This window comes from Cariama cristata, unplaced genomic scaffold (genome assembly GCF_000690535.1).
Source record: "Cariama cristata isolate BGI_N322 unplaced genomic scaffold, ASM69053v1 scaffold1665, whole genome shotgun sequence".
Lineage (NCBI taxonomy): Eukaryota > Metazoa > Chordata > Aves > Cariamiformes > Cariamidae > Cariama > Cariama cristata.
In genome coordinates this window covers 59,512-83,511 of record NW_009615607.1, presented here as the reverse complement: position 1 = coordinate 83,511, position 24,000 = coordinate 59,512, and the positions used below count along the sequence as shown (strand labels likewise).

General features: G+C 37.9%; 1 protein-coding gene across 1 annotated transcript in view; it reads left to right on the top strand.

The window, feature by feature from the left end:
• ABCC4 (ATP-binding cassette, sub-family C (CFTR/MRP), member 4) overlaps window positions 1-24,000 on the top strand; it is a gene marked incomplete at its 5' end in the record, with an annotated part of 111,005 nt that overhangs the window by 39,034 nt on the left and 47,971 nt on the right. Inside the window, one exon of the mRNA XM_009699864.1 lies at window positions 9,443-9,522. Coding sequence (XP_009698166.1) covers window positions 9,443-9,522 — 80 coding nt within the window. The remainder of the gene's footprint in view (window positions 1-9,442; window positions 9,523-24,000) is intronic.

The following is a 24,000-nucleotide window of genomic DNA, read 5'->3' as shown; positions in this document are numbered from 1 at the left end:
CACAGGAAAACTCCTTTTTGTTGTTGGAAAAACCTTAGCAGAAAGATGACATATATTTCCATTTTTGTTTTAACCCTTGTCTTGATATATATTTATATAAAACCCCCAAATGTGAAAGTAGCTCTAAAAGCTGTTTTTCTTCTCTCATGTAAAAATTCCAGCAACAGAATACTCTTCAGATGTTTCAGTCCATCCTGATTTGTAGTGTTCAGTTTAATTCATTGTAAGCCCTCCCTCCAGCAAAACACCACTTGGGACATATTTTCAATCCAAATTGGATTTATAGCAGAAAAAAGAACTAGACGACACAAATGCTCTTTCAGAAGTGGGTGTGTTTGTGGTTAAATAGTTTAGCAAGGAATTAAATTAATAGTCTTGCTACTAAAAAGCCAATATAGGACTATATTTCGTATGTACTATTCCAGGTTTCTGTTACAGTTATGCTTTGTATCATAGTGCTTTGTGTTGTGGTGAGAAGTTGAAGTAGGAATAGAAGAAGGTGGTGTAAATCAACAGAAGATTCTGTGGGTAGTGTACGACTTGACGTCTTTTTAAAGGCTAGCTGATAAGAAGTTGCAAGTGGTTACCATTTTTTTAGTTTGTTTTTTTTTTTTTTTTTTTCCCTTCAGAAGGGAGGAGGAGACCAGCGTCAACTTTTCCTGTACCCGCTGCTCTGTATAAATACCTTTTTTTTGGTTCAGTTGAACTGTGTACCTTAAAAATATCTTGCCACTTACGTTGTAGTATTCCATGAAAATCAAGTTGTGCTGTATTTTGGCAGTATATTAGAGTTAGTGGCTTGGTTTTCGGTTTTCATTTGTGTCAGTAGCTTTAAATGTAGATTTTATTCATTAAACTCAGGATAACTTAAAATAGTTCCAGTGAATAAAAATAAGTTTTAAAAGAAGCAGAAAGGATATCCAGAGCTTAACTTCTGGAATTGTTAGAACCTTATTCTTCATCACAGAATTATGTATGAAAGGTTTAATACTACTCCAGGGATGGGGGCGGGGGGTGGGGGGTGTCTGTTTTTATTGTCATTGTAATTATGAAGCAGAGATGTAGCTTTTTACTCAGGTTATGGGATAAAACTTTATTATATAGCCAGGAGTTTGGTCTTTTGAATGATTCCCGTACTTTCTTTCACAATAAATGATAAAAGAAAAAATCTGTGAATGTTAATTATTGGGGTAGGGGGTATCATTGCAGGGATCAATAATTTGAAAGTTGCTAAGGAATATATTAGCCCAGATCTGTCGTACTTTTGTAAGAGAGATAATTTCATTAGCAAGTATAACACAGCACCAAAGTTAAATTCTGTTTTGCAAATTCTATTACAGCTGAAATTGCAGCCAACTTGGTCAATTGGTAATATAGGGGGGAGAGAGAGAGAGAGAGAGATGAAAGGCAGTTACAATGCAGAAGGTGTTTCGAGATTTCTCTTTAAAGCAATTTGAGAAAGAAGGAAAGTTATACTTTTTTTTTTCCCCAATCAAGATGTTTTTCCTTGTGTGCTTCTATTTTTAATGAAAACTTTATATATCCTTTCTGCATTGTATCGTGAGGAAATAGAATTTGGCTGGTGATAACTGATGTTAATACACATACTCCTCTGAGCACACCCAGGAAAAAAGACAGATCGACTGTACCACATAATTAGCAAAGGGATAAGTCAACTTGCATGGAGCATTGGCCTATTTTGATGTTCTACAAGCAGGGTAATTCTGATTGGTAGGTCATTAAAATACCATGTGTTTCTAGTGGACTGGAAAGCTCAGGAAACAACTGTGCAGTTAGGATCAAGGTATTCGTACTAGGTAATGTAGACGTCTCCATCAGCAGTAAAAATAGAAATTAATTTCCAAAGAAACCTGTTTTCCATTCTTATCTTCGTCATAGTTGTCCTTCTTTCTTTAAATCCTACACTTAAAAATAAGACCAAACACAGTGTTCCCGCTTTCTTCTCATTTTCTAACTATTTTCTTGTTTCGCAAGATTTGTGTAAAAAGTCCTTTTCAAGTAGTAAATTAATTTGGATAGAAGGCATCCCACCTGAATTCAATACATGCTGGCAGTTTAGATAAATGGATATTATGATCTCAGCATATTTTGGCTCAGCACCACTGTGCCCATTTGCAAATGTCAAAGGAAGGGATAATATTCCTGTCAGATTCAGACTGCTAAAGAAAAAACGTGGGGTAGAATTTCTTATTTATATTTATTGGATGCCTGTGGGGAAGACAGTAATGCTGTATATGGCAGTTTGTGTGGACATGTGCTGCTGAACATATATTTAAAAAAAAGATAACAGACCCATTGACGTTTCTTTGTAGAAATACGGAAGAAAAGCCAGAGTAGATCAGTAATTGACAGCTATGCAGGAGATGCATTTCCAGATTTCTTTCTGAAGAAATATTTCACAAACTTACAATTCCTTTCAAAGTCAGTAATCCATCTTTAATTATTTTGTTGATTTCATAGTTGTATTTTACAAGGTTAATGTAATGTCTGCTTCCTGACAACATTTGATATGGACAATCCACTTTGTTGCTGCTTTGATGAAATGGAAGGCTTCTTGTAGTTACAGTACTACTTTTTTTTTATTCTTCTTTTTTTGGCGTATATGTGTGAACTGAGCATGGGTGAAGACTTATCAGTTACTGAATGCCATAGCTTAACAGCAAGATATGTGGGATGCTGTCGATTTATACCACTGACAGAATGGGAAACGTTCAATGTAGTTAAATTGATGGGCGGTTAAACACACCCAGTTCTGTGCAGCTATTTCTTTCATTCCTACCTTTGAGTACGCTTTTATTACCACATACACGCTTCTGAGCATTATTTTACTACCATGTGTACATTCAAAATGACTTTAGCTTTCTAAGCTGTAATTTGGAAGGTTAAAGTCCACGATTTCTCTCTTTAGGGTAAATTAACACCTCTCGGCGTACAAAACCCGAGGCGCAGTCTGAGGTAGCGTGGTGACAAGGCCCTGCCGCGGGGGCCGCCCTCACGCCAGCGCTCTGCCTCCCTCGTGATGTCGGCGGGGTGCGATGCACGGGCGGGTCGTTCTCCTCGCTGAGTAAAGGAGGTGGCGGTGAAGTGTGCGCTTTCGACCATCTAACATCGGTCCCTCTAAATTAAAGTTGTCGTAGACCCGAAGAGCATCTCTGTGGCATGACTGCCTTCAAGCAAAGTGCAATCCCAGTTGGGGTTGCTTACATGTAGTTATACACGTGTGACTAAGTACCTTCTTGAATCCATTCCTAGCGGTACAAGTTGCTTTCGGACAGGTTTCTGTGAGTTTGCAGCAAGGAGTGGGAGATAATAGTGTTTAATTTGTTACTTTTTCTTGGTGGAGGCTGGGCAGTGGGGGAGTGTTCCTGGCTTCACTGCTGCCGAGTAGATAAAGAGTTTTTGTGTATTTTTTTCCCCTGGTAAATGCAGTGTACTTGTATGTGAAAACTGATATTTAGGCCAATTGCCATGGAGGAGTTTAGGTTACTATGCAAAGCAGTATTTATTAATGACATTTGCGTATTGTACTAAAGTATGATGCAATTAAAATTCCCTGGGTTGAGGATTACCCTGATCTCTGAGGGGAAAACAGTTCCAAGAGCGTGCACCTGTGCATGCACACGCACACACACAAGTGGTGAAAGCTTTCAAACTTTCTATTCCTAGATGGACCTTCTCCTAAAACCATCTTCTTTTCCAAAGAGGCAAATCAGTGCACTAGAGAAGTAGCAGCAAAATATTTCTGCAATGTGTGATGAAGCAAGTGGCTTTGTAAACTCGTTGCAAGGTAGATAAAATCAATCTGCCCACTCTATTCTGTTATAAAGAAGTATTTCAGTGAATGCGCTGGCCAACAAAGTATACTAGAAATGTCAAATACATTTAGAAATAATGTACTACTGCTCTTACAGTCCTTGATATTTGGAATTTAGGTTGCACAACATTGACTGCTATTGGTGGCATTTGGCTGTTCCAGCAGAGGATCCTGGTTTCTTGTTTAACAAAAAAAAAAATCCTTTTCTTTTCTGGTGTTTATGTCCTAAGTGTTGAATCAGTTTGGATTATATTTCTTTCATCATGAAGTATGTATAAACATTTTAAATAGGTGTGGCACACTGTCAAGTGTTTTCATTATTTGGATGATAGGTTTGAACATCTGTTCCAAAGTATCAGTAGGCACCTGCAGAAGCAAAGTGGGTATGTAGCACCTGAACACATTCTGATTCATGCAATTAAAGCAGTTTACAGAGTGAGAAAGAAAAGAATATCGCATACTGAGGTTTGATGTCTTTTTCATGGAGAACAAAAGAGGTTTGATTCTTTCACTTCAAGTTTAGCCTAACTATTGTGTAGTGGAGGAGGTTTAATGAATCATTGTTTAACTTTGATACTGCCAAGTATTTGACCATTAAATAGTCTGAAATGTGTACATAGCACTTTGGTGACAGACCCTTATTTAACTGTGATTAATTGGCATTGAATAGTTATTTAATTACTTCGGAAGAAATCTAACAACAGTGTGTGTTCTGATTAAGTTATTTGATGTAAAAACAAACATAGGACTGTTGAAGAGAGCACATTCCCTTTTGCAGCTTGCTACTGACGCTGCGCACCACATGGAAGCCTGAGAATGATTAAAACTGCAGATACTATTCACAAATTTGGATGCTATTGTAACATTGACACACTTAGTTCTTGATTTCTTAAAAGACTTTTTTGTTCGTGGTTTCATGACATTTACTTTGCCTTACGACTTTAAATTTAGTATTTTATTTTTGCTTTTGAAGCCCAGACTGAAATCCAGTGGGATAAGGAAAGGGTGCAAGTATTAAGTGAGCTTGAAAATTTTTGTAAATTGAAAATGCTGGACTAGATCTAACAATTATTGTCTCATGGCATGTCTTGATTTCTTAAAAGACTTTTTTGTTCGTGGTTTCATGACATTTACTTTGCCTTACGACTTTAAATTTAGTATTTTATTTTTGCTTTTGAAGCCCAGACTGAAATCCAGTGGGATAAGGAAAGGGTGCAAGTATTAAGTGAGCTTATAGATACATGGCATGTATCTATATCACAGAAATGCTCACTTTAGGAATGAGGGTTTTTTGGAAGTATGAAATATTGTGGGAAGGTGATGTTGATAGTCTGTAGGTATGGGAGAGAAGGATATTGGAAGTTTTGGAAATAAAAATAATTGGAGGGGGGGAAGTTGTGTAGGTCCTGCCCTTCTTAAATAGCAGGTGCAACCCAAAAGTTAGGTTTGCAAATGGTAGTAGAAACTGTAGTCGTATCTGTAAACATTTTGAGTCCTGACTCAAAATGGCTACTTCAGCTTTCATATCTGGAATGATTTCTCTTGCATGCTTAATAACGCATAAGTAAGGCACTAATTTACTGTGCTTCCAGTAAGTGGAAACTGTTGTTTCTTCATACCTTGTGAAATAGACCTCATTTACTTGTAGACATCCTTATAAATGTAGCATTCACTCTGGGTGAAATATCATGATGACTATGAGGCATTTTGTGGATATTTCCAAAGCATAGCACTTCTGCTTGGAAGTGCATTGCTCTTGCTGGTATATGGTGAGGGAACTTACTTGCTTTAGTGCGTTACTGTAGCTTGCTTCTGCGTAGGACGTGCTGAATAAAATGCCCATTCAGTATATCCATATGAACAGGATCTGAAATAAATCTCCGGGCCTTTGTTTCCTCTTACACAGTCACTGGGGTAGCATCACTGAAAATCAGCAACAACAAAAATAGAGCTAAGGCTTGTGGCTTTGTTGCTTGCTTTTAGCAGTAGAAAAGCATTAATGGTCACTGGATTAACATTAGAAGATGGAGATGTGGACCTCTTAGCAAGAAGTGAGGTATTTTCCTAGGCTTAATGACGTCAGGTGTCGTTTCCCAGAATTACTATGTGCAAACACTAAATAGACCATAAATTACCTTTTTCAATAACTTGAAAATTGAAAATAATGAAGTTCTACTACCAGAGATTGACCTGAACGTTTATTTGGGAAGTGGCTGATTCACATCCCCACTGTTTAAATTGCTTCGATTGTATCAGATGGACTGTAAAAGGTTCTAGTTTTCAAGATTTGTCTTTTTGGTACACAATTTCTTTTGCTTACTCATATTTTAGTCCATGTAATTTTACAGAATTACTGTATTTACATTTTAAAGAGGATTAGGCAGATTAAAAGATGTATTCATGTTTTATTGATAACGTCAGATTAATTTCCACTTTCCTAGTGGCAGCTCGCAGCTCTCTCAAAACACAGTCTGTAGAAATGTTGTTATACTTAGCAATTTCATGAGGCGATTGCCAAAAATACAGTTTGGCAATTAATTAGCAGCTTGATTACCAATGGGAACTGGCATGGTTAGTGGATATATGGAAGAGATAGTAAGGCCAGAGGACTACCGAGGCCAGCTCAAGTGAGCTAAGTTTTCCTTCATGACCATGTTTCTCAAAGAACATCACTGGAAGAGATGTTACTGTGGAGGAGAACATTGCCACAGTTGCTCTTGGTGTGCAGGATGAAGGCAAGTATTCTGCAGCTCTCATTTATATCTGTGCTGACTTTTTCAGATAGTTATCATGCTTGCAGCCTAAAGCTCTCCTTGTTGCAACACTGAAACTTTCTCAGGAAATGATTGGAGATTGTCACAGCCTCCTGCTGAGCTCTTCTCCATGGAATCCAGTGTCAGGACACGTGGGAACGGTTCAAAGCTGCACCAGGAGAGGTTTAGACTGGACATTAGGAAGAGTTTCTGTACCGAGAGGGTGGTCAAATGCTGGAACAGGCTTCCTAGAGAGGTGGTCAATGCCCCAAGCCTGTCAGTGTTTAAGAGGCGTTTGGTCAATGCCCTTAATAACCTGCGTTAACTTGGTCAGGCCTGACTTGGTCAGGCAGTTGGAGTGGATGATCGCTGTAGGTCCCTTCCAACTGAAATAGTCTGTTCTATTCAAACAATTGCCAAAAAAACCCAAAACCAAAACCCAGACTCAAAACCTGCAAAATTCTTCCTTGAGCAACTTTATTGGGTGATTCTTCAGTAGAAGTCTCAGAGGAGGGAAATGGGAGCTGAACTTCGAGATACTGCTGGAACTGAAACGACCCAAGAATTAAACAGCTTTCAACAGCAAGCACTTTGTAATGGCTTCTCTCCTCCAGCCCTTAAAGCCTTGTCCATACTGTACAAAATGAGAGTAAGCACGGCACTTTTCCAGGAACAAGTTTGGATATGCTCTTCTACTTGTGGGATGAGGAACATCATGAAGGCATGGCTTGATTCTTGGAGGTGCCAGCTTTGAGCTGACCGGCACTGTGGGAATGGAAAGTAGCCAGCCTGAGTGACCTTGCTGCCTCCTGGCAGCGCTGCATGGGATGGCCCTTGAGCGATAGCTTCTTATATCAGTCTGAAACTACAAAAAAAACTTATTTTGGGTTAAAAGGCAAAGGGGGATTCTAAGGCTGAATTAAGGTGGGATTTGCTTGCTGCAGGCATAATCCTTTGCCTTTGCATACTGCGTGTCATCAGAGGGTCTCAAAGCGTTTCACGGAGGGGCTCGGCACTGCCACCTCCCCTTGCTCTGCCCTTTGCTCTGTAAAATAAAATGAGATCACCCGGGAGACAAGTGGCAAAGCTGGGAACAAGTTACCAATACCCTCAGCACAGGCCATTATGCTGTCTTGTTTCCGTACTCTGCCCCTCCTGGACAGGCCGCTAAAGAAAACCCTGTCAGAAGGAAGCATTTAACCTCTTTGAATGATTTTCCTTTGCTGATGAAGTCTTGGTTCATTTGAAAATAACCTGAGATGTGATATTTTGAGATAATAGGAAGTCTTAGCTAAGGCATGCATGCAATAGTGCTAGATCACTCTTCCATGACCAATCTTCATGTAAGGAAATAACAGGAAAACGAAACTTGAGGGAAAAAATTGCCTTGGAGTTCCTTCAGATGTATCTACCCCAACATGAAGTAAGTGAAAGGCAACATCCCCAGCTGCCGTTCCCAGTAGAAACAGATGAAAGAGATTTTCCTGAGACTTGTGCTTCTATATACCCTTCCTCTCTGTGTGCAAAGCCTAAAAATAGTATGAATCCTACTGTTGTCTGCCTAAGTAACTGCCTTTGGTAGTAAGGTACTGCAGAACAAGCTGTTCACCACCAGTATCTCTCTTGGAGTCACATCCCAGGCCTGAGGAGAGGATGTTTTGCATATTGCTTGGTGTGGAACGAAAATTCCCTTAAAAAAGAAATCAGCATTACGCAACAAAATTCATAATTCCAAGACAGCCATGAACAGAAAACTAGAATGTTGGTTGCTACAGAAGTTACTTCAGTTAATGTTCTTATCTCTGAATTAAGTCTCCAATGCACTCCGTGGAAACCTTAAACTTAACGACTTTCAGTTTAATGAGCTCCTTTGAAAAGAAAAAAAAAAAAGTCTTTTGTTGCCAATGCAGTGAATGTGTTTGTACCAGTTAAGAGATAATAATTGAATCAAGATGTATGTAGATAAAAATGCAATGTGAATGCATGTACGGGCATTACACACCTTAGAAAAGGCCAGATTCCCATCCTTAGCTTTGTTTCTTTCCTGGTGAGTAGAGGTATGGATTAATAGAGAAAGGTACTAATCCACTTATGAGTGGCAGTGTTGTGACTTTAATTATTAAAGAACTCTTGCTATAACTGATTTTTTTTTTCACTCAAGTAGAACTTGGGAAAATAGAGAAGTGTAAATGCTTCGCTGACAGCAGATTAAAAAAGAAATTATTAGTTTTAATAAAGATCAGTATTGTCAAGGTTTTGAGTAAGTATAAATGCAAAGCTGCATGAACACAAATCTTTCTCAAATTTTATTTCAGAAATGCCTACAGTTTAAATCCATCTATAATGATGGAGGGGTGGGAACAGAAATACTGAAAAGGATCAGTTAGATCAGCTGTGATCTATCTGGAACACGCATGCACTAGTGAGTTTCAGTCAAGGATGGGAGCAGATTCTGGCTGATGTTCCTTGATGAACCTTGCATTAAGTTGTCTGACCTGTAAACCTTTACCTGCACAGCTCAAGCATATAAAGCGTGTGTGTTTTACCTATTCAATTCTATTGAACTATTATCTTCAAAGCCAATCTGTTTTTTTTCCTAGTATTTTAAGTAAATGTTTTATATTTGGGTGGAAGACATTTGTAAAAAAGTATTCTTCTTTGAAATGTATTGCAGTGGTTGTAAAAGATTCCCTTTATGGTGGTTTCAGAAAGGGTCTTTTTATCTTTAGATTCCAACTATTTCCTTTTTACTGTCACTGAAATGGTAAAATATGGTATGTTTAAGATATTTTGATCTTTTAAAGCATTATATTCACTTTCTTTGCCTTTTTCTTCTCCAACCCTGTTTCTGTAGGAAGAATCTTAAATCGTTTCTCCAAAGATATTGGCCACCTGGATGACTTGCTTCCATTGACGTTTTTGGACTTCGTGCAGGTAATTCAGTTGCTACTGAAAGACTTCTGCACTGCATTCTGAATTTAGATTCCTGTATGCTTTGGTGAAGATCAGCTATTTGTCACAGATGTAGCTGAGTTGAACGAAAGTACTTGTTTGTGAAAAAAGGTGCGGTTGAAATTTAATGTGTCAGTAAAAAGCTAACATGAGTAATAACTGGCAGGTAGGAGTGGCTGTACACAGCTTGCTATTATGTCAGGATTTCAGTTCATAGTAGCTACATGCTTGGTAAATTGCTCCTGATTTGCCTCCAGGCAATCTGGCAAGCTTATTGCTGTTATAAGAAATATGTCCATAGTAAAGAAACAATCAACTCGCATTAAAAGATAGCACAGATTAACCTAATTACGTGTCTACTTCCACAAAGAATCAAATGCTTACCACACCGTTTTGGATTAAAATAGGTGTGGCTATTTACAAAGAAAAGATTAGTAGTAATAGGGTGAATATAATAGCCTTAATAGGAACAAGTGAAATAAGTTGCTGCAGACAAGAAAGATGGACAAAACACTGAGATTTTGATGATCGTGAAAAGATAAAGGATTATATATGACATCAAGGTAATTTTTCTGTTGCAGTTGCTATTAATCCTCCTTGTAAAAAGTTGCAGAAGGATAAAGCTGCAAAAAAATTGGTCGTCCTGTATCAAAATAACGTGAATCACAGAGTATACAGAATTGTGGAGGCTAGAGAAAGAAGTAATTTAGGGGATCATCTGGATCCACTTGGTGGATCAGACCTGTCAGGCTCAAGTCAGAAATGTTCCTTAAGGTGCTATTGCTAACTTTGCTTCATCTATTAGAGATAACTTAGTCAGGATCTAAACCTTGTTTTAACTTCTTTAAAAATAAACCAAAGACATTTCAGGTTGAGCAGTTCAGTCATGTTGTTAATGCTGAACTCTTGAAAACAGGAGAAAAAAATTATTCCGAGGAATTAGTAAAAACACTTCTTAAGATAAAATGTTTTTCCTAGTTTAGTGAAGATGTTAAAGCTGAGGTGTGTCTTTGTTTTTCAAAGCATTACAGTGCCACATGTTATTTCAGAGAAGAAAGGAAGGTGATGTATTTTACCTATCAACTAAAGCAATTGGGGGTTTTTTTTGTGAGTTAGAGAGTTGCTTGTAGTGAATATCATGGGCTTTTAAGGTCCTGATAAATTCTTTCCTGCAAGTGCAGTATAAACATCTTTCTGTAATATACTACTCGTTTTCTACTGTTTATACAGATTCCAGATTTTCTTCAGTCTCATTAACTGTCTAATTAGACAGAATATCTTACTTTATTTCAGCTCTCTTGGGACAATACATATATACCTTTCTTTTTGGCTGGAAGCTCAGACTGTCCTGCAACCTTTATCCTCTTCTCTTAGCATAGGATTTACATCCACAAAGTCAAAACCATCTCTTTTGCATAGTGCTCCTTGGCCATTAGACCAAGCAATGCGGAGGGGTTTGTATTTGCATAGGTTTGGCCCCTTTACAGCAGACTGTGGTGTGTATGTTCATAGTACATACTGCTCATGGCCAGAGCATTCTCTTGGTCCTGTGGTCTTGAGATAAAATGATTAACCCTTTTTCTTAGTTCCATGCATTTGCAATAATACGAGAGTTGCGTTGCAGCCCACTTGCATGGTGTTCTTATAGCAAGAAACTGAGTGGGTGTTTTGCATGCCCCAGCATGTGATTTAAAGGCCTGTGGGATTGTCTGGGGATGTGAAATTTGCTGGGAAAATGTTAGAGAAATGTGCATAAGCAGAAGGAGCAAAAATTGGTGTGGTCTTGTCCATGCTTCCTTTTGGGAGCAGACCCTGAAGCAAACTGTCTTGAGAATTACAGTCTTTTTTTCTGAGGGAACCAACTGGTTTGCTCCAAAAGAAAGCTAAAGAAGGAGCTAACCTTATGCATGGCACATACAGAGGACTGAATCACCTACTAGCAGATTGGAAAACCTAGTTATTTGACCAAGATATAGATACTTTAGGCAGTATATGCTTACTTAACTCAGCTGGGATGAAAGAATGAAGGCTATTGCTCTAGATGTGATTGTTTTCTTCTTTCAAGCTCCTACTGTAAACCACATTTTGTAAACATTTCCCCTCATGTTGATTACTTTCTGCATTTCTTTTAAATTGGCTGTTGAATTACTTGTCAAATTCTGAAGTTTGTATTTTAAATGAAAAGTTTTCCTTTTCAAAAAAAAAAAAAGTAGATGTTACATGTCCAGTACACTATTAAAAAGATACTGTATTTCAAGGCTTGCCTGTTCTATTTGGCATGAGAAAAGAAAATTTAGGAACTTGCTGTTGATTAATAATGCACTGCTATCCATAAGACAACAGCACTTCCTTCTTGGCAGGTTTTCTAAACTTACTGTTCTTGATCAGCAGGCTTGTTGGTTAGTGGATACCTTTTGAAATTCAATAGCAAAGATATATTTATTTCTGAAGCAGCACAGATTTTCACAAAGGATAACTGTTATCAATTATGATAGAGATCTTTTGTCACTTGTTTTGTTTGCAGGTGTCTTTTATAAGACTTCCTATAATCCCTTCAGGAAGAAATATTTTCTCCTTTCTAAAAACAGTATTAGCTAAATATAAAAGCTCTGATTCCAGCCATTGTTGTTGATTCTTTGAGAGACATTTCCCAACATTCATTGTTTAAATGGTTGTCAGGAGGAATCAAGTGAAACTTAATAAACAATGCAGTAACTGGTTCATCTTACTTTGTGTGTAGAAGCTTTTCTTGAGCGGATTTGCATTGAAGAAGTGGTCGTTTTTCTGAGTTATTGCTAGGATCATTGTGAAGAATTCCACCCTTTTACTGTATTGGCAAGCAAGCGTATAATTTCTGCACAAATAAACACAATGTGATTGGACACCCAAAAACTACAATATGAGCCCATTTAAATACCTATAAATAAATAAATAAAATCTACTAGTTTTGAGACTTCTGTAATTACACTGAGGCCAGATTTTAAGGCAATGCTAAAAATTGATAATGTTCGTTTTAGAGTGCCTAATAAGATTTGTACACTGCACTACAGTCATAATGAGCATGATTAGTCTAGACAGCTGTACTGGATAAAAATTAATTCCTTGAACTAAAAGAGGTGAATATTTTACATCTTCCATTGGGTCAATGAAGAAGAAAGAGTTGGTTCTCTTCAAGACAGTGGATAGTTACTGTACACTTACTTGTTAAAGCAAAAATAAAAGGTATGTGGCAGGCACAAAAATGCATCATAGACCTTGTGCATTCTTCTGAAAACCTGGCTAGATTTTGCAAAAGTGTTGCTTTGCAATAGCTGCCGAAGTAGCAACTCTCACTGTGTTTAAAGTTTTCTGCTGTCTTTTCTTTCTTTGGTTTTAAGTGCACTAAAATACAGCACGCCTGTCTTTGGAGAGATTGGAGGCAGGAGGGGCAGTCCTCGCTAGAAGGCAGTCTTTTTCTTTTTTTCTTAACTTACAAATTTTAACAGCATACAAGACATGTCATGTTAATGCAGTTGACTGTCTTTTTGTAGAAATTAATGCTGTATCCACAAGGTTTATAAATAAAAAACCAAGTCTCTTTTATGAGAACACATTTATGGCTGTTTGACTACATGGCTGTTGAACAGAGCTCTGTGGGTAGATGTAAAGTATAGAAACTGAAAAGAAACTAATGGTTAAGTTAGGCACTTCAGATGAGATATCTTTAATTGTACGTTTACCATCCAGTTCAAAGCTCATTAAAGTAAAAAATAAACTTTACAGTCCACAGTCTAAGCCTGGGCCTTATCTTTTGTAATGGATTCTGGCTGGCCGTAAGGTTCCATACCAGATCTCCTAAAAAATAAAATGCGGTGCTATGTTCACAATGATACTTTTTTTTTTCTACTGAACACAGCGCTGAGTATGTTTGTAAAAGCAGGTAGTAACTAATGTTTGTAGGTTAATTCAGATAGTCAGAAAGCTGAATGAACTTCTTTGGTGAAGATGGTGTAATTTATTTTTTTTTGTGAGCTTACATATTTTTAAAAATCACTTGCCTTAGCACTGTTAGCCTCCTTAGCCTCAGTTCTGCATCTCACTTTCTTTTTCCTATCCCAAGTTATGTATTTTTGGCAGTTGTTTTCTAACTAAGTTACAATCTCCTCAGGTAAAGGACTGCTCGTGTGAAGGCCGTTACAGTGCTTTAAAACTTTATAAGAGGATTTAAACATTCCTTCATTTAGATATATATCCTTTATTTATGTATTTGTTAGTTTAATCAGAGGGCAGGCCTGACAGCGGCCTCAAAGAGCTGCCCAGATGCAACTAATTGCAGAAATGCTTTCTTTAGTTGACACGAACTTCATCAGCCTATAAGTAAGTCTAAAGGGACTTAAGGAAGTCAGGTACCATTTAAGATGACTGGGATTTTGTTACTTAATTTTCTGAGGCTCCTCTGAAAATGCCAGCTGATTGACTCAGTGTTATAACCAACTGTTGTTCCTCCTCCTGCCTTAAGCTCTGTGGGTCTACGAGGTTCTGTTGATGTGGACTTCACTGGTAGGTGTGGGGCTTGTAGTTTAAAATGGCGTGGTTAAAATGCATAGCAATGTCTAGCTCAATGCGGCACGAATCAAACACACTGTACTAATTTGGGAAAAGGTCAGCCAAGGAATAGAATAAAAAAAATTAACGAGGAAGTATTAGGAATTAAGAATCCAGTATATTTAATAGTATTTTATGCACATTAGCCCAGATATTCCTAAGTGGCCAGTATTTTGGATGCTGTATTTTTGAGAGCTTGTCAACGGTTTGTTTTTAGTACCTGAATCTCATTTTGACTTGAGATAGATCTGCATCTTAAAACTCTGTGGTCTCAGGTGATGCAGGATGAGTACCCAAACTGATAAACTCCTGGTTGAAAATTAAATCTATAAACTGATTGAAAACAAAGGGTGGTGAAATATATTTCAGAGTTCCTTTCGGTTTTGTTAATTATTATGATAAATTTTAAAGGGATGGTATTCTCTGTAGTTTCTTGCCCTTTTAATTCTTCAGTGATCTCATTACCTATTAAGAGAGTTGATTTTCTGCTTTAGTTTCTGGTGAATTTGATTAACTGAATGTGATAGCCCCTTCAGTTTGATTTCTTACCCTGTGTTGGATTGAGGGGGGGGGGGGTTGGGGGCAAATCATGATTTGTTTTGTTTCTGGAGAACACTGTGAACATGTGAACTATCTGCAGCTGCCCTTGGAAAAGGGCAGTGATTTATTGAGGAAAACTGAATTGCAAAACCTTTTTCCTCCCCAAAATCAACAGCTTGACTGAGTTTAAATAACTGACTTTTCATATCCTTTCATCACACACAAAGACCTAATCCTGAGACTACTTGAGCCACCAATGTAGGCTGTGGCTGAGACCACCACTGAATGTGCCATTCCCTTCTCACTACACACAAAACACATTGACTGCAGCTTTATGAAGTGAAAATGTTGAAGAAAAGGAAAATGTGAAGGAGGTGTCCACAGTCATTTCTTTAAAAAAAAAAAGGGGGGGGGGGGGGGGGGAGGGGGGAAGAAAGGAGAAAAAAAAAAAGCTACTGCATCTGGATATTAGGAACAAAAAGTGCCTCAGACTGGAATAATAGCTTGGGTCACTTGCTTTCGTATGTGCACAAGAGTGGAACTGCCGTTCCTTGTTTCAGTACCACTGACCCCTGCATTTTATTGTGTGAAGATGTCAGGGAAAGTGTGTAGAAGGAATTCCAGAATCTTTTAGTTTAACAATGACGTCGTTATTTTGTGATTTTTGTGAGAGGTCGGGTTCTGGGAGGTTTGTTGCGTTGTTTTTTCCAGTTTAGCCAGGTTTTGTATGTATGCATGTTTGAGTTTTAAGAGGTATTTTTATTCATTAAAGAATACTTCTTTCTGTGTGTTTGCATGTGTGCGTTTAAAATATGATCATAAATATGTTGTGAGAAAATAGCCAGTGATGGGATCTATGTTAAATGTCAGCATATTCTCTTTAGCCTGGTACGTAGAGCAGTCCTGTATCTTGGAGACACCTTTTGGTTTCCCCTCTGCTGAATCCTGGTAGTTTTGCTTGATGGTTAGATCACAAGATTCTGCAGCTGTGCTGAGGTTTAAATGAAAAATAAATACATTAAAAAAACCCAATTACCTGGTGGCACTTGACTGTTGAAATCTAACAGGACTTTTTCTCTGTGGAACTGATATTCTAACTGTATGTTCCCAAACTGCATACTACAGTGCATCTTGCTAGTGCATAATGAAAGACCAATTAAAACTTAAAGAAAAACAATAAGGGTATATAGTTTTTCATTGGTTACTTTTGAACTCAAATTTCAGAAAAGGTTAAAATGATCTTTAGGATAAAAACCTAATTTTTGTTACAGTCATTTGATACTCGTCAGTGCTTTCAGTTTTGCTGTTTTCTTTGAAATAAAAAGGGATTATACACTGTGTTGTTAAAAGCAAACAAACAAAAAACTGTCCATCCTGCCTATCCTGCCTGCCTGCCTGGTCATCATCATCCCCACCACCCTCCCCCCCCTCAAAAAAATTGGGGGGGGGTCGTAGGAGGTTGAGGAGGAAGAAGAGGCTTGGGTTGCACTTGTGTTTCCAAGACCCAAAGTGCAGGAGCTGTGAGTTTACACAGACACTTGTCTAAATAATGCAGTTCTTTATTGACCTTTCATTCCTCTGTCCTTGAATGCCTTGATTGTTAAATCCCAGTAGCCAATTAGTCTTGTTGATGGTGACCAGCAGTGGAGATAATCTATGCCAAAGCTATTGCTCGTCTTTACCTGTCATCACATTCCTTTGAATGTAAGGGTGAGTGGCTTGCATCATACAGACTATATATTTAGTCAGAATGATGGTATGGGTATAGGATAAAAGGTGTAAAGTCCGGAGTCACTAATAGGTGGATTCCTGTTTATACACGCACCTCGGTTTTCTAGGGAAGGCTAAAGGTCTGTTCTCACTCTAGCAGTCATATATAATCCAGCCCAATCCTTTCCCTCACCCCATTTTTTTTTTCTTTTTACATTTGTGTGTTGCATTTTTATAAGAATAGGTATGTGTGTCATTCTCCACATGTTAGTGTCAAGGCAACAGATGTCATTTCTGTAACAAAACTCATTTGTGTGGGAACATAATGTAACTTTTAAAATATATTAGTGTTTGTATTTACTCAATATTAATACAATTTAAAGATGTAACCCCTTCTCTAACGTGGGAAAGAAGATGAAATTATACTGAAAAATGTGATTTCAGTAGCTTTTTGTCGTCTTGCATCCTTGTTTCTTTTACTACTTTTCTGCTTTTCTTGTTTTTCTTAATTATTTTCCTTTTAGTTTTTATACTTCTCCATTTATATGGTAAATGTAGGTAATACTTTTGTTACTGGGCTGTTCCTTTCATTTTCTCAATGAAATGTGGAATACTGGTGTTTTGAATATAGTACTTGGAAAAATAAAGCTAGCTTTCACTTAGTGGAATTCTATCTTCTCTTTCTTTTTCTAGCGCATGCGAGCATTGTGAGATGCAGTCTTCCCCTTCATTTCTCTAGCATTTTGAGCAGATTGTGACTTAGTGGTAGGAAGACAAAAATGTAATTGTTCTTGCAGTATTTTGGTATGTTGGACTGAAAACTGTAAATACAAATTTTCAGTCAGGTTTAAATTGACTCTTCTCCAAATTGGCTTCTCTATTTTCTTTATCACAGTCTTCTCAATACATTTTGAGCTACTAGAAAGCAGGATAGTTGTATGCAAGTCTAATGATGTGCCTCTGCTCTGCGTGGTTTGGAAATTTCCCCTGTTTTGGTTAAAGTGGAATTTGTAAAAGTTCCAGAGAGAGATTCTGTTTGTCTGGGGCTCTTTATATCAATTGGAAGGTATTTTCTTGTTTGCTTTTCTTACTGTCAAAGAGGGCAAAGAAATACTCTGATGTAAGTGAACTTATGTTCTGCAGTTTTCTCCTTTTTGGTACATCTTTCTATACTAAATACTACTTCTGCTTTTGGTGCCAAAGTGTGAATTTTTGTTATTTTTATTTATAGATATTTTAAGCTTTTGAAAAACTTTTTAAGCATTATTGCAGCGTTTCACATCTGTAGCTCAAACTGATGATTATTTTTAAGACTTCTGAAGATCATTAACATTTCTAACACTTCACAGTAGCTAGCTATCTTTTAATTCTACTGTCAGTCATAGAGTGTAACAATCCTGTTCCAAATGGCGATAAGTACAAATCTTCTAGATTGCCTTAAACTACTGATATACTACAGATAGGACAATATGTGCTTACAAACAAATTAGGATTTCACTGTTCGGCAAAAGGACTGGAGATTTCACTTTTGATTCAAGGAGAAGGGAGAAAGTTGGAGGTAATTTGAATTACTAAACCATATAGCTGGCATGTGTCTGTGTGTGTGTTAAATCATTACGCATATTTATGCCCCAAACAAACATGTGGAACAAGGAATTATCTTTAGCGAAAAAAGACTGCATCTTTTAGAAATGTGCTGCCAGGGTTCTGTGTGCATCTAATGCAGACCGTGAGAATTTTTTTCTTGCTGAAGCTGATACCATGGCTGCCTGGTAAAGTCTGCAGCTGATTTGAAAACTCCAGATGAGTTTCTTCTTCAAAAAGTAGAGGCTGCAGTGTGGGCAGATTTGTACAGCAAAAGATGAGCGCTCAGCTGGGAATCGAATGTCACATGTCTTTGGGAAGCTTATACCTCTTGGTTCTATATCTACGTTACATGTTAGTTTTGTATCTTTTTTTAAAAGTTGATTCATTTGGATTGCACTCTTGAAATAGTGAAAATTTGTGTGTTAAGAAAGACTCTTTCAAGGGCTCAGTAATAGCTATCCTTGCACTGTGGAAGAATAGGACGCTGAGTGATTGCATTTTCTTCCACAATCACATCCCTAAGTCTTTTTTTCTTTCTGTTTTTCTTACTGGGTTTTTTAATCAGTCTAATGTTTAAATAAGCAGAACTCTCTTACTATGAAAGTCACTTGTAAGCTAAAATAATGGTTTTAGATCTTCCTTTCTAAAACTGAAAGCGTGCTGCCTTTGGTACCCAATTCAGTTGTCCATCCTTCTGTTGAACATAACGTAATACTGAGACAATAACATAATACTGAGGAAAATAATTTTTCATTTTTCTCACTGATAGCGAGTCTGGATTTTGGGGTCAGACCTGGTATGAGTGATTTACTTTGGTAAGCGTGTTGATGGTTTGTGATAAATAAACTTCTGAAAAGTCTTCCGGGTGATTTTGGAGTGTATTTGTAACAAATTATGAATGAGCATGGTCTTACCACAGTAAATAATGTTTGTTCTCTGCCAAGGAAGTTTCTTTCTACTTCTTTAGATGCCACTGGCTTCTGTACCTGCAGGGAATGGCCGAACCGGGTGAAACCTGGTGGTGATGGTGAGAGACTGGTGCTCGTTAGTTAAACCGTGGTTACTGAGAGCGTCAGGCCACTGTTAAACTTCTTGCAGCTTCGTGATCACTGAACAGAATGTAGTACTGAAGAATTATGAGTTAAGAGTTTATTTTGAATAGGAAAGTAGTATTTTATAGCCGTATCAGGGTGGCAAAGCTCTGGGGAAGTTGGGAAAAAACCCAGACACAGGCTAAAAAGCATTTTGTGCGTATCTGCTATGAAAGAATGTGACCAGAAAAGAACAGAAGGTAGTTTTATTTCTTAGGATAGCTGAAGTTGTAGTCCTTCGTATTTTTCATAGTTTTCATTTAACTGGGGCAGAGGGGCCGCTGTGGAACTTACAAAAATATGAGTAGTACTTCATTTCATCTAAAAATAAATATATGAATAGTGTTTAAGTAGCAAGAACAAACAGTAAAATGCTTCAAAACTTGTAATTGCTGTAAGGCTGAAGAGCTGTATTACTGAAGAACTGATACTCTTTTTAACAGAAGAGCCCACAGTTCCAATGTAGCACAAAACTTTTAAAGTTGCTGAAAGACCCAGAATTGACTTCTGGCAAAACAATTAGATTTGACTGAACAGAAAAGGTCATGCAGTTGAAAATGAGGTATTCTTCGGGAGGATGCAGGGCTACTCTGGCATTATGGCTGTGAGGGACAAGAGGCCTGAGGCAGGAAAGTCCATATAGCTCAAAGAGTTTGCAAAACTCCAACATATTGGGCAGCAGCAGCTGTGGTAAGCAAAAGTTTGCCAGACATTTGGAAGAACTGGGAAAAGAGCATGGATGAAAACATTATGATAACATCATCATGAGCTCAAGGAATTCCTCACAGGAACAGTGGACGGTATTTTAGCAAATAAGTTAATGGGCTAGACCATAAGAATACTAAATAATGCCATGCAGGCTCACAGCAGGGGTCCGTCTAGGCCAGTGGTCTTTCTCCAGCAGTAGCAATCAGAGATGCTCTTCGGGAAGAGCATGAGAACCTGGCTGCTTTCTATGGTCTAGTCCCTGTTTAGTACCCAGCATTCCCAGTTTTGTACTGGAGGTTTTGGAAAGCCTATCCCTTCCCAGTCCTTTTACTATCCATTTTTTGCATCATTTTGTATCAACTTGTAAGATCTGCCTCCTGCAATCTAATAGCCTGAAAGCAGTGAGATACTAGTTGATTTTTTTATTTTGTTCTATGTATATGTGCCCTTCTATGGAAAGAAAGCAGTAATTATTATTGAAAGAAAGACTGCTTTTAGAAGGGTTGTAAGTGGAATACAACCGGGGACAAATGTTGATGAATCAGCTTCTGCTGATAAAGTGCTAAACACATGAGCAAAGAACAAAGTAGGAAAGACACCATTTGTACTAGTGCTAAAGAGAGAAGTACCCATGGTTGAATCAAATATTTTGATTTCATCAGCGTCTGTGCTCAGTGGGACTGTCTTGGGCTTATACAGCTGGGGAAAAGTTTTGTATGTGGCATCTAAGAGGTAGGAGGGGAGCAGAAATTGTCAAGCCCTTCTTTATTTTCCTTTAAAAATATCAGTTATCTGGCAGCAGGGACTGACAAAGGAGATATAAAAATGCATTGCTCTGGGAATCTTGAAGCAAGTGGAACAACGAACAAAGTGACCACACTTCGTGATTTTGGGGAATATCAGAGTCACAGAAACCCCTAAATTATTATAATGGCAAGGGTTGCTTTCCGCTACTTGAGAAGATGAGTAACTCTGGGAGAACTGGGTGGTGCCAGACATTTTTCTGGATTGTTTCAGGCAGGTTCTGGCAAGAGCTGTTGAGAAAGCAAAGCATGTGTGTGTGTGCGTGTTCTGCAAAACCACCCTATAAAATGGTGCTTGCGGTCTGAGATGTTCCACAGGAAGATACAACACGTTTGTCATGGTACGAAGAGCACTATAGTTTATGTGAATGGTTTTAATGTGTTGGGAAAAGAACAGTGTAAGAATATAGCCAGAGACTGTGGACGTTTACAGAACGAGACAACAAATGTAGTACTGCTGAACAACAAAATGTATTAACTTTTTTTATATAATTTTTATAGAGAGGTCAGAATAAAGTTATAACTAGCTCCCTGTAGCTTCAAAAAGGACCTCTCACTGTTATATAGATCCTCATTCCAAAGGGGTGCGTTGCTGCCCAAATCACTGAGAACACTTCTGTGCAGAAGTGTCTAGTGGGCACAAGGTGCAATAGAAGAAAATAATTTGAGAAAAACAAATTAAAGGTCCTTCTCAAGTTTTTACTGCTTATAAATAGAAAAATACATTGTCCACAGACTTTTACAAGAATGGGTGTTGGCACTGTCCTTTTTTGTGTGACAATATTGGTTGCCAGGTACAGTGGGTATGAACAGGAGCTGGATGTAGAGGTGCATAAGTAGAGGCTGTAGCTTTGGGTCTGATAAAAGCTTGTTTTTTCAAGGAAAATCTGTATTAGCTGGAAGTAACTTATTACTGTGGCCAAAGGGCCCTGGCAACTAACTTCTTACATGAGTGAAGATAATTTATTATAAAAAGGAAAATAACCTCTATATAATGTAGGAATGTAGGACAGAGTTTTAAAGGATGAGTATTTTGAGTGTCTGACAGAATCACAAAGTCCAGAGCTTGATTATGCATCTAAAGCATCAGTATCTGGAAGTCTCAGACAACATATGGACTCTGATTTTTGGGAACCGCTATTCAGATTGAGACCTGCATAAGATAGTTAAGCCTCTTGGCCCGGGGTGCCCAGAAAGCCTATTTCTAGACCTTGTTGTAGGGTAAGAGATTAGTGATGATAAGATGCTGTTTAAATACAACAGAACGGTTGACAGCGCCAATGTATTAAAGAAAACAGCCTTTTTATTATAAGGCCACTTGTTAAAGAACAGTCGGAGACAGTTGGCCATGATCTCAAACAAATACTAAGGCTTCTCACTTAATGGCAAAATGCATGCCAAGTCAAAATGAATGAGCATGTTGGTGGCATAGAAAACATTTGCCCTGAGGAGCTAAGTATATGCTTATTTGCTTGGAAAAACGATGAACCAGAAAGACTATCTAACAGAGACAAGAACAAATAGAAGGTACTAGCATTAAGGATGTGATTGGGAATTTTGAATGCGTTTCGGTGGTATATCTGACAGATGTATTCAACCCATTTGAGTAACATGGATTTAGTTAGGTAACCTCTCGTCGATTAATTGCAAATAGCAGGATTCAGAGGAGGAGAGGGTGTCTCACAGAAGATAAGATGAGCTCGCTGGTTTTGAAGTTTTTAAAGCTGGCAGTATTTAGTTCTTTTTTCTTTCACTCAGTTTAACTGAAATTACAATTTTCATTTCTTTCCCGGCTGTGCCTTTTTCCCCTCTCTCAGTGCATTAGTTGTCTTGTCTTTACATTCCCAATTTTCTCGTGGATGCACATTTTCCTAAAGCTGAATTAACACTGACTGAAAGCTGTCATTCCTGTTAAAGATTGCTGTCACTGGCTGCTTCAGAAAATGACGACGTCTGAAATGTCTTTTAAATATTGGAGTTATGTGCAACACTTTTTCTCCTGTACTCATAAGTCTTCATTGCTTTTTCTCTCGAGACAAATCTGTTCCTGGCAGTTTGATGCAAGCAATAGTATAAACAACCGTATGTACTTTTTTTAACCAGTTCCAAAAGAAAAACCGTAAATGTTATTAAAAAGGTGGTTTAAAGGCAAGACTACACACATCAACTTGGCCACTTTAAGTGAGTAAAGTGAAGTAGAGCTGTTTACATACTAGGATTATGATACAAAGGTAAAGGGTTTCTAGCTGGACGTTTCATAAAAAAATGCAAGAAATCTATAATGTGATTCAATATGCTGCTCTGGATGCAGCTGACCCGAGTGAAATGTTTATGCCTCTGATCTGCTCATTACAATGCCTTCAGACCTGAGGAGTCCAAAATGGGGTTCTACATGAAGGCCAGGTGCCTTTTTTAAAGTACTTAAACCAAACATGAAATATTGAGCTCAGGGTATAACTGATAAGGAAGGGCAGTGATCTATAGGATGGAAGGGTAGACATTCTTATGAGACACTTGAACTCTAAATTTTGCATTTTTGTCCTGTCAACTTTATTAAATGACTTAAAATGGCTTACAATTGTAAGATTTCTAACATTATATAAGTGGTATACCTTCTGCAACAAAGGGAAAGGCTTATAGCTTGTGATATATGTATGGCTTATAGCTTGTCATTCCCTTTTCTTTTTCTAATTTTTAATGTTTTTTTTCTTCCTGTTTCTTTACCTCGCTTTAAATGCTTTTCTGTTGTGTGGCTGTGGTACAGAAATACCTTGTCCTTCTTAGATCAAGATCTGTTTGAGATAGAAATTCCAGGATATCACTCTCAGGACTTGTAAGAATTACGAATATGTGGGTCATCAGAAGATGAAGGGAAAGCACACATTTCGCAAGTGAATGTGCTCATCGGAGCATCACTTCCCCAGAGGGTTATAGGAGGGTATGCTTGCTTCGGTAAGAGAGGTGATTTCTTGAGGAAAAAGAAGCCACAGTAAATGGAGTGACTGACCGAAGCATAAGGGAAATCTGTCAGGACTCTTGCAAGCAAGAAGATGACTCCAAAGGAAACAGCACGTGCTTTTCTGTACTCTAGGGATAGAGTATGTGCCGTCTGTGAGTGGGAGAGCCTTCTTTCTCCAGAGAAACGGGAGCAAATTTGAAGGTGGACATTGGATGGTATGACTCCATTTGGAGGCAAATTAGATTTCTCCGTCCAGGTCTTTCCAGTCTGGGTAGCTTGTACATCTGTTGTCTTTTGTGTAAGGTGGCCTTATTTCCAAGGACTGTGTAGATAGCTATAAAATGTAATTAATGAGCTCCTCTTTTTTTTTTTTTTAAATTTCACTAATGTTTTCTGCAGTCATTACAGAAGACTTTTAAGTGCTAAAATTTAAGAAATGCAGTAAAAGTTACTGCTTTTATAGACCGTATTTCTTTTA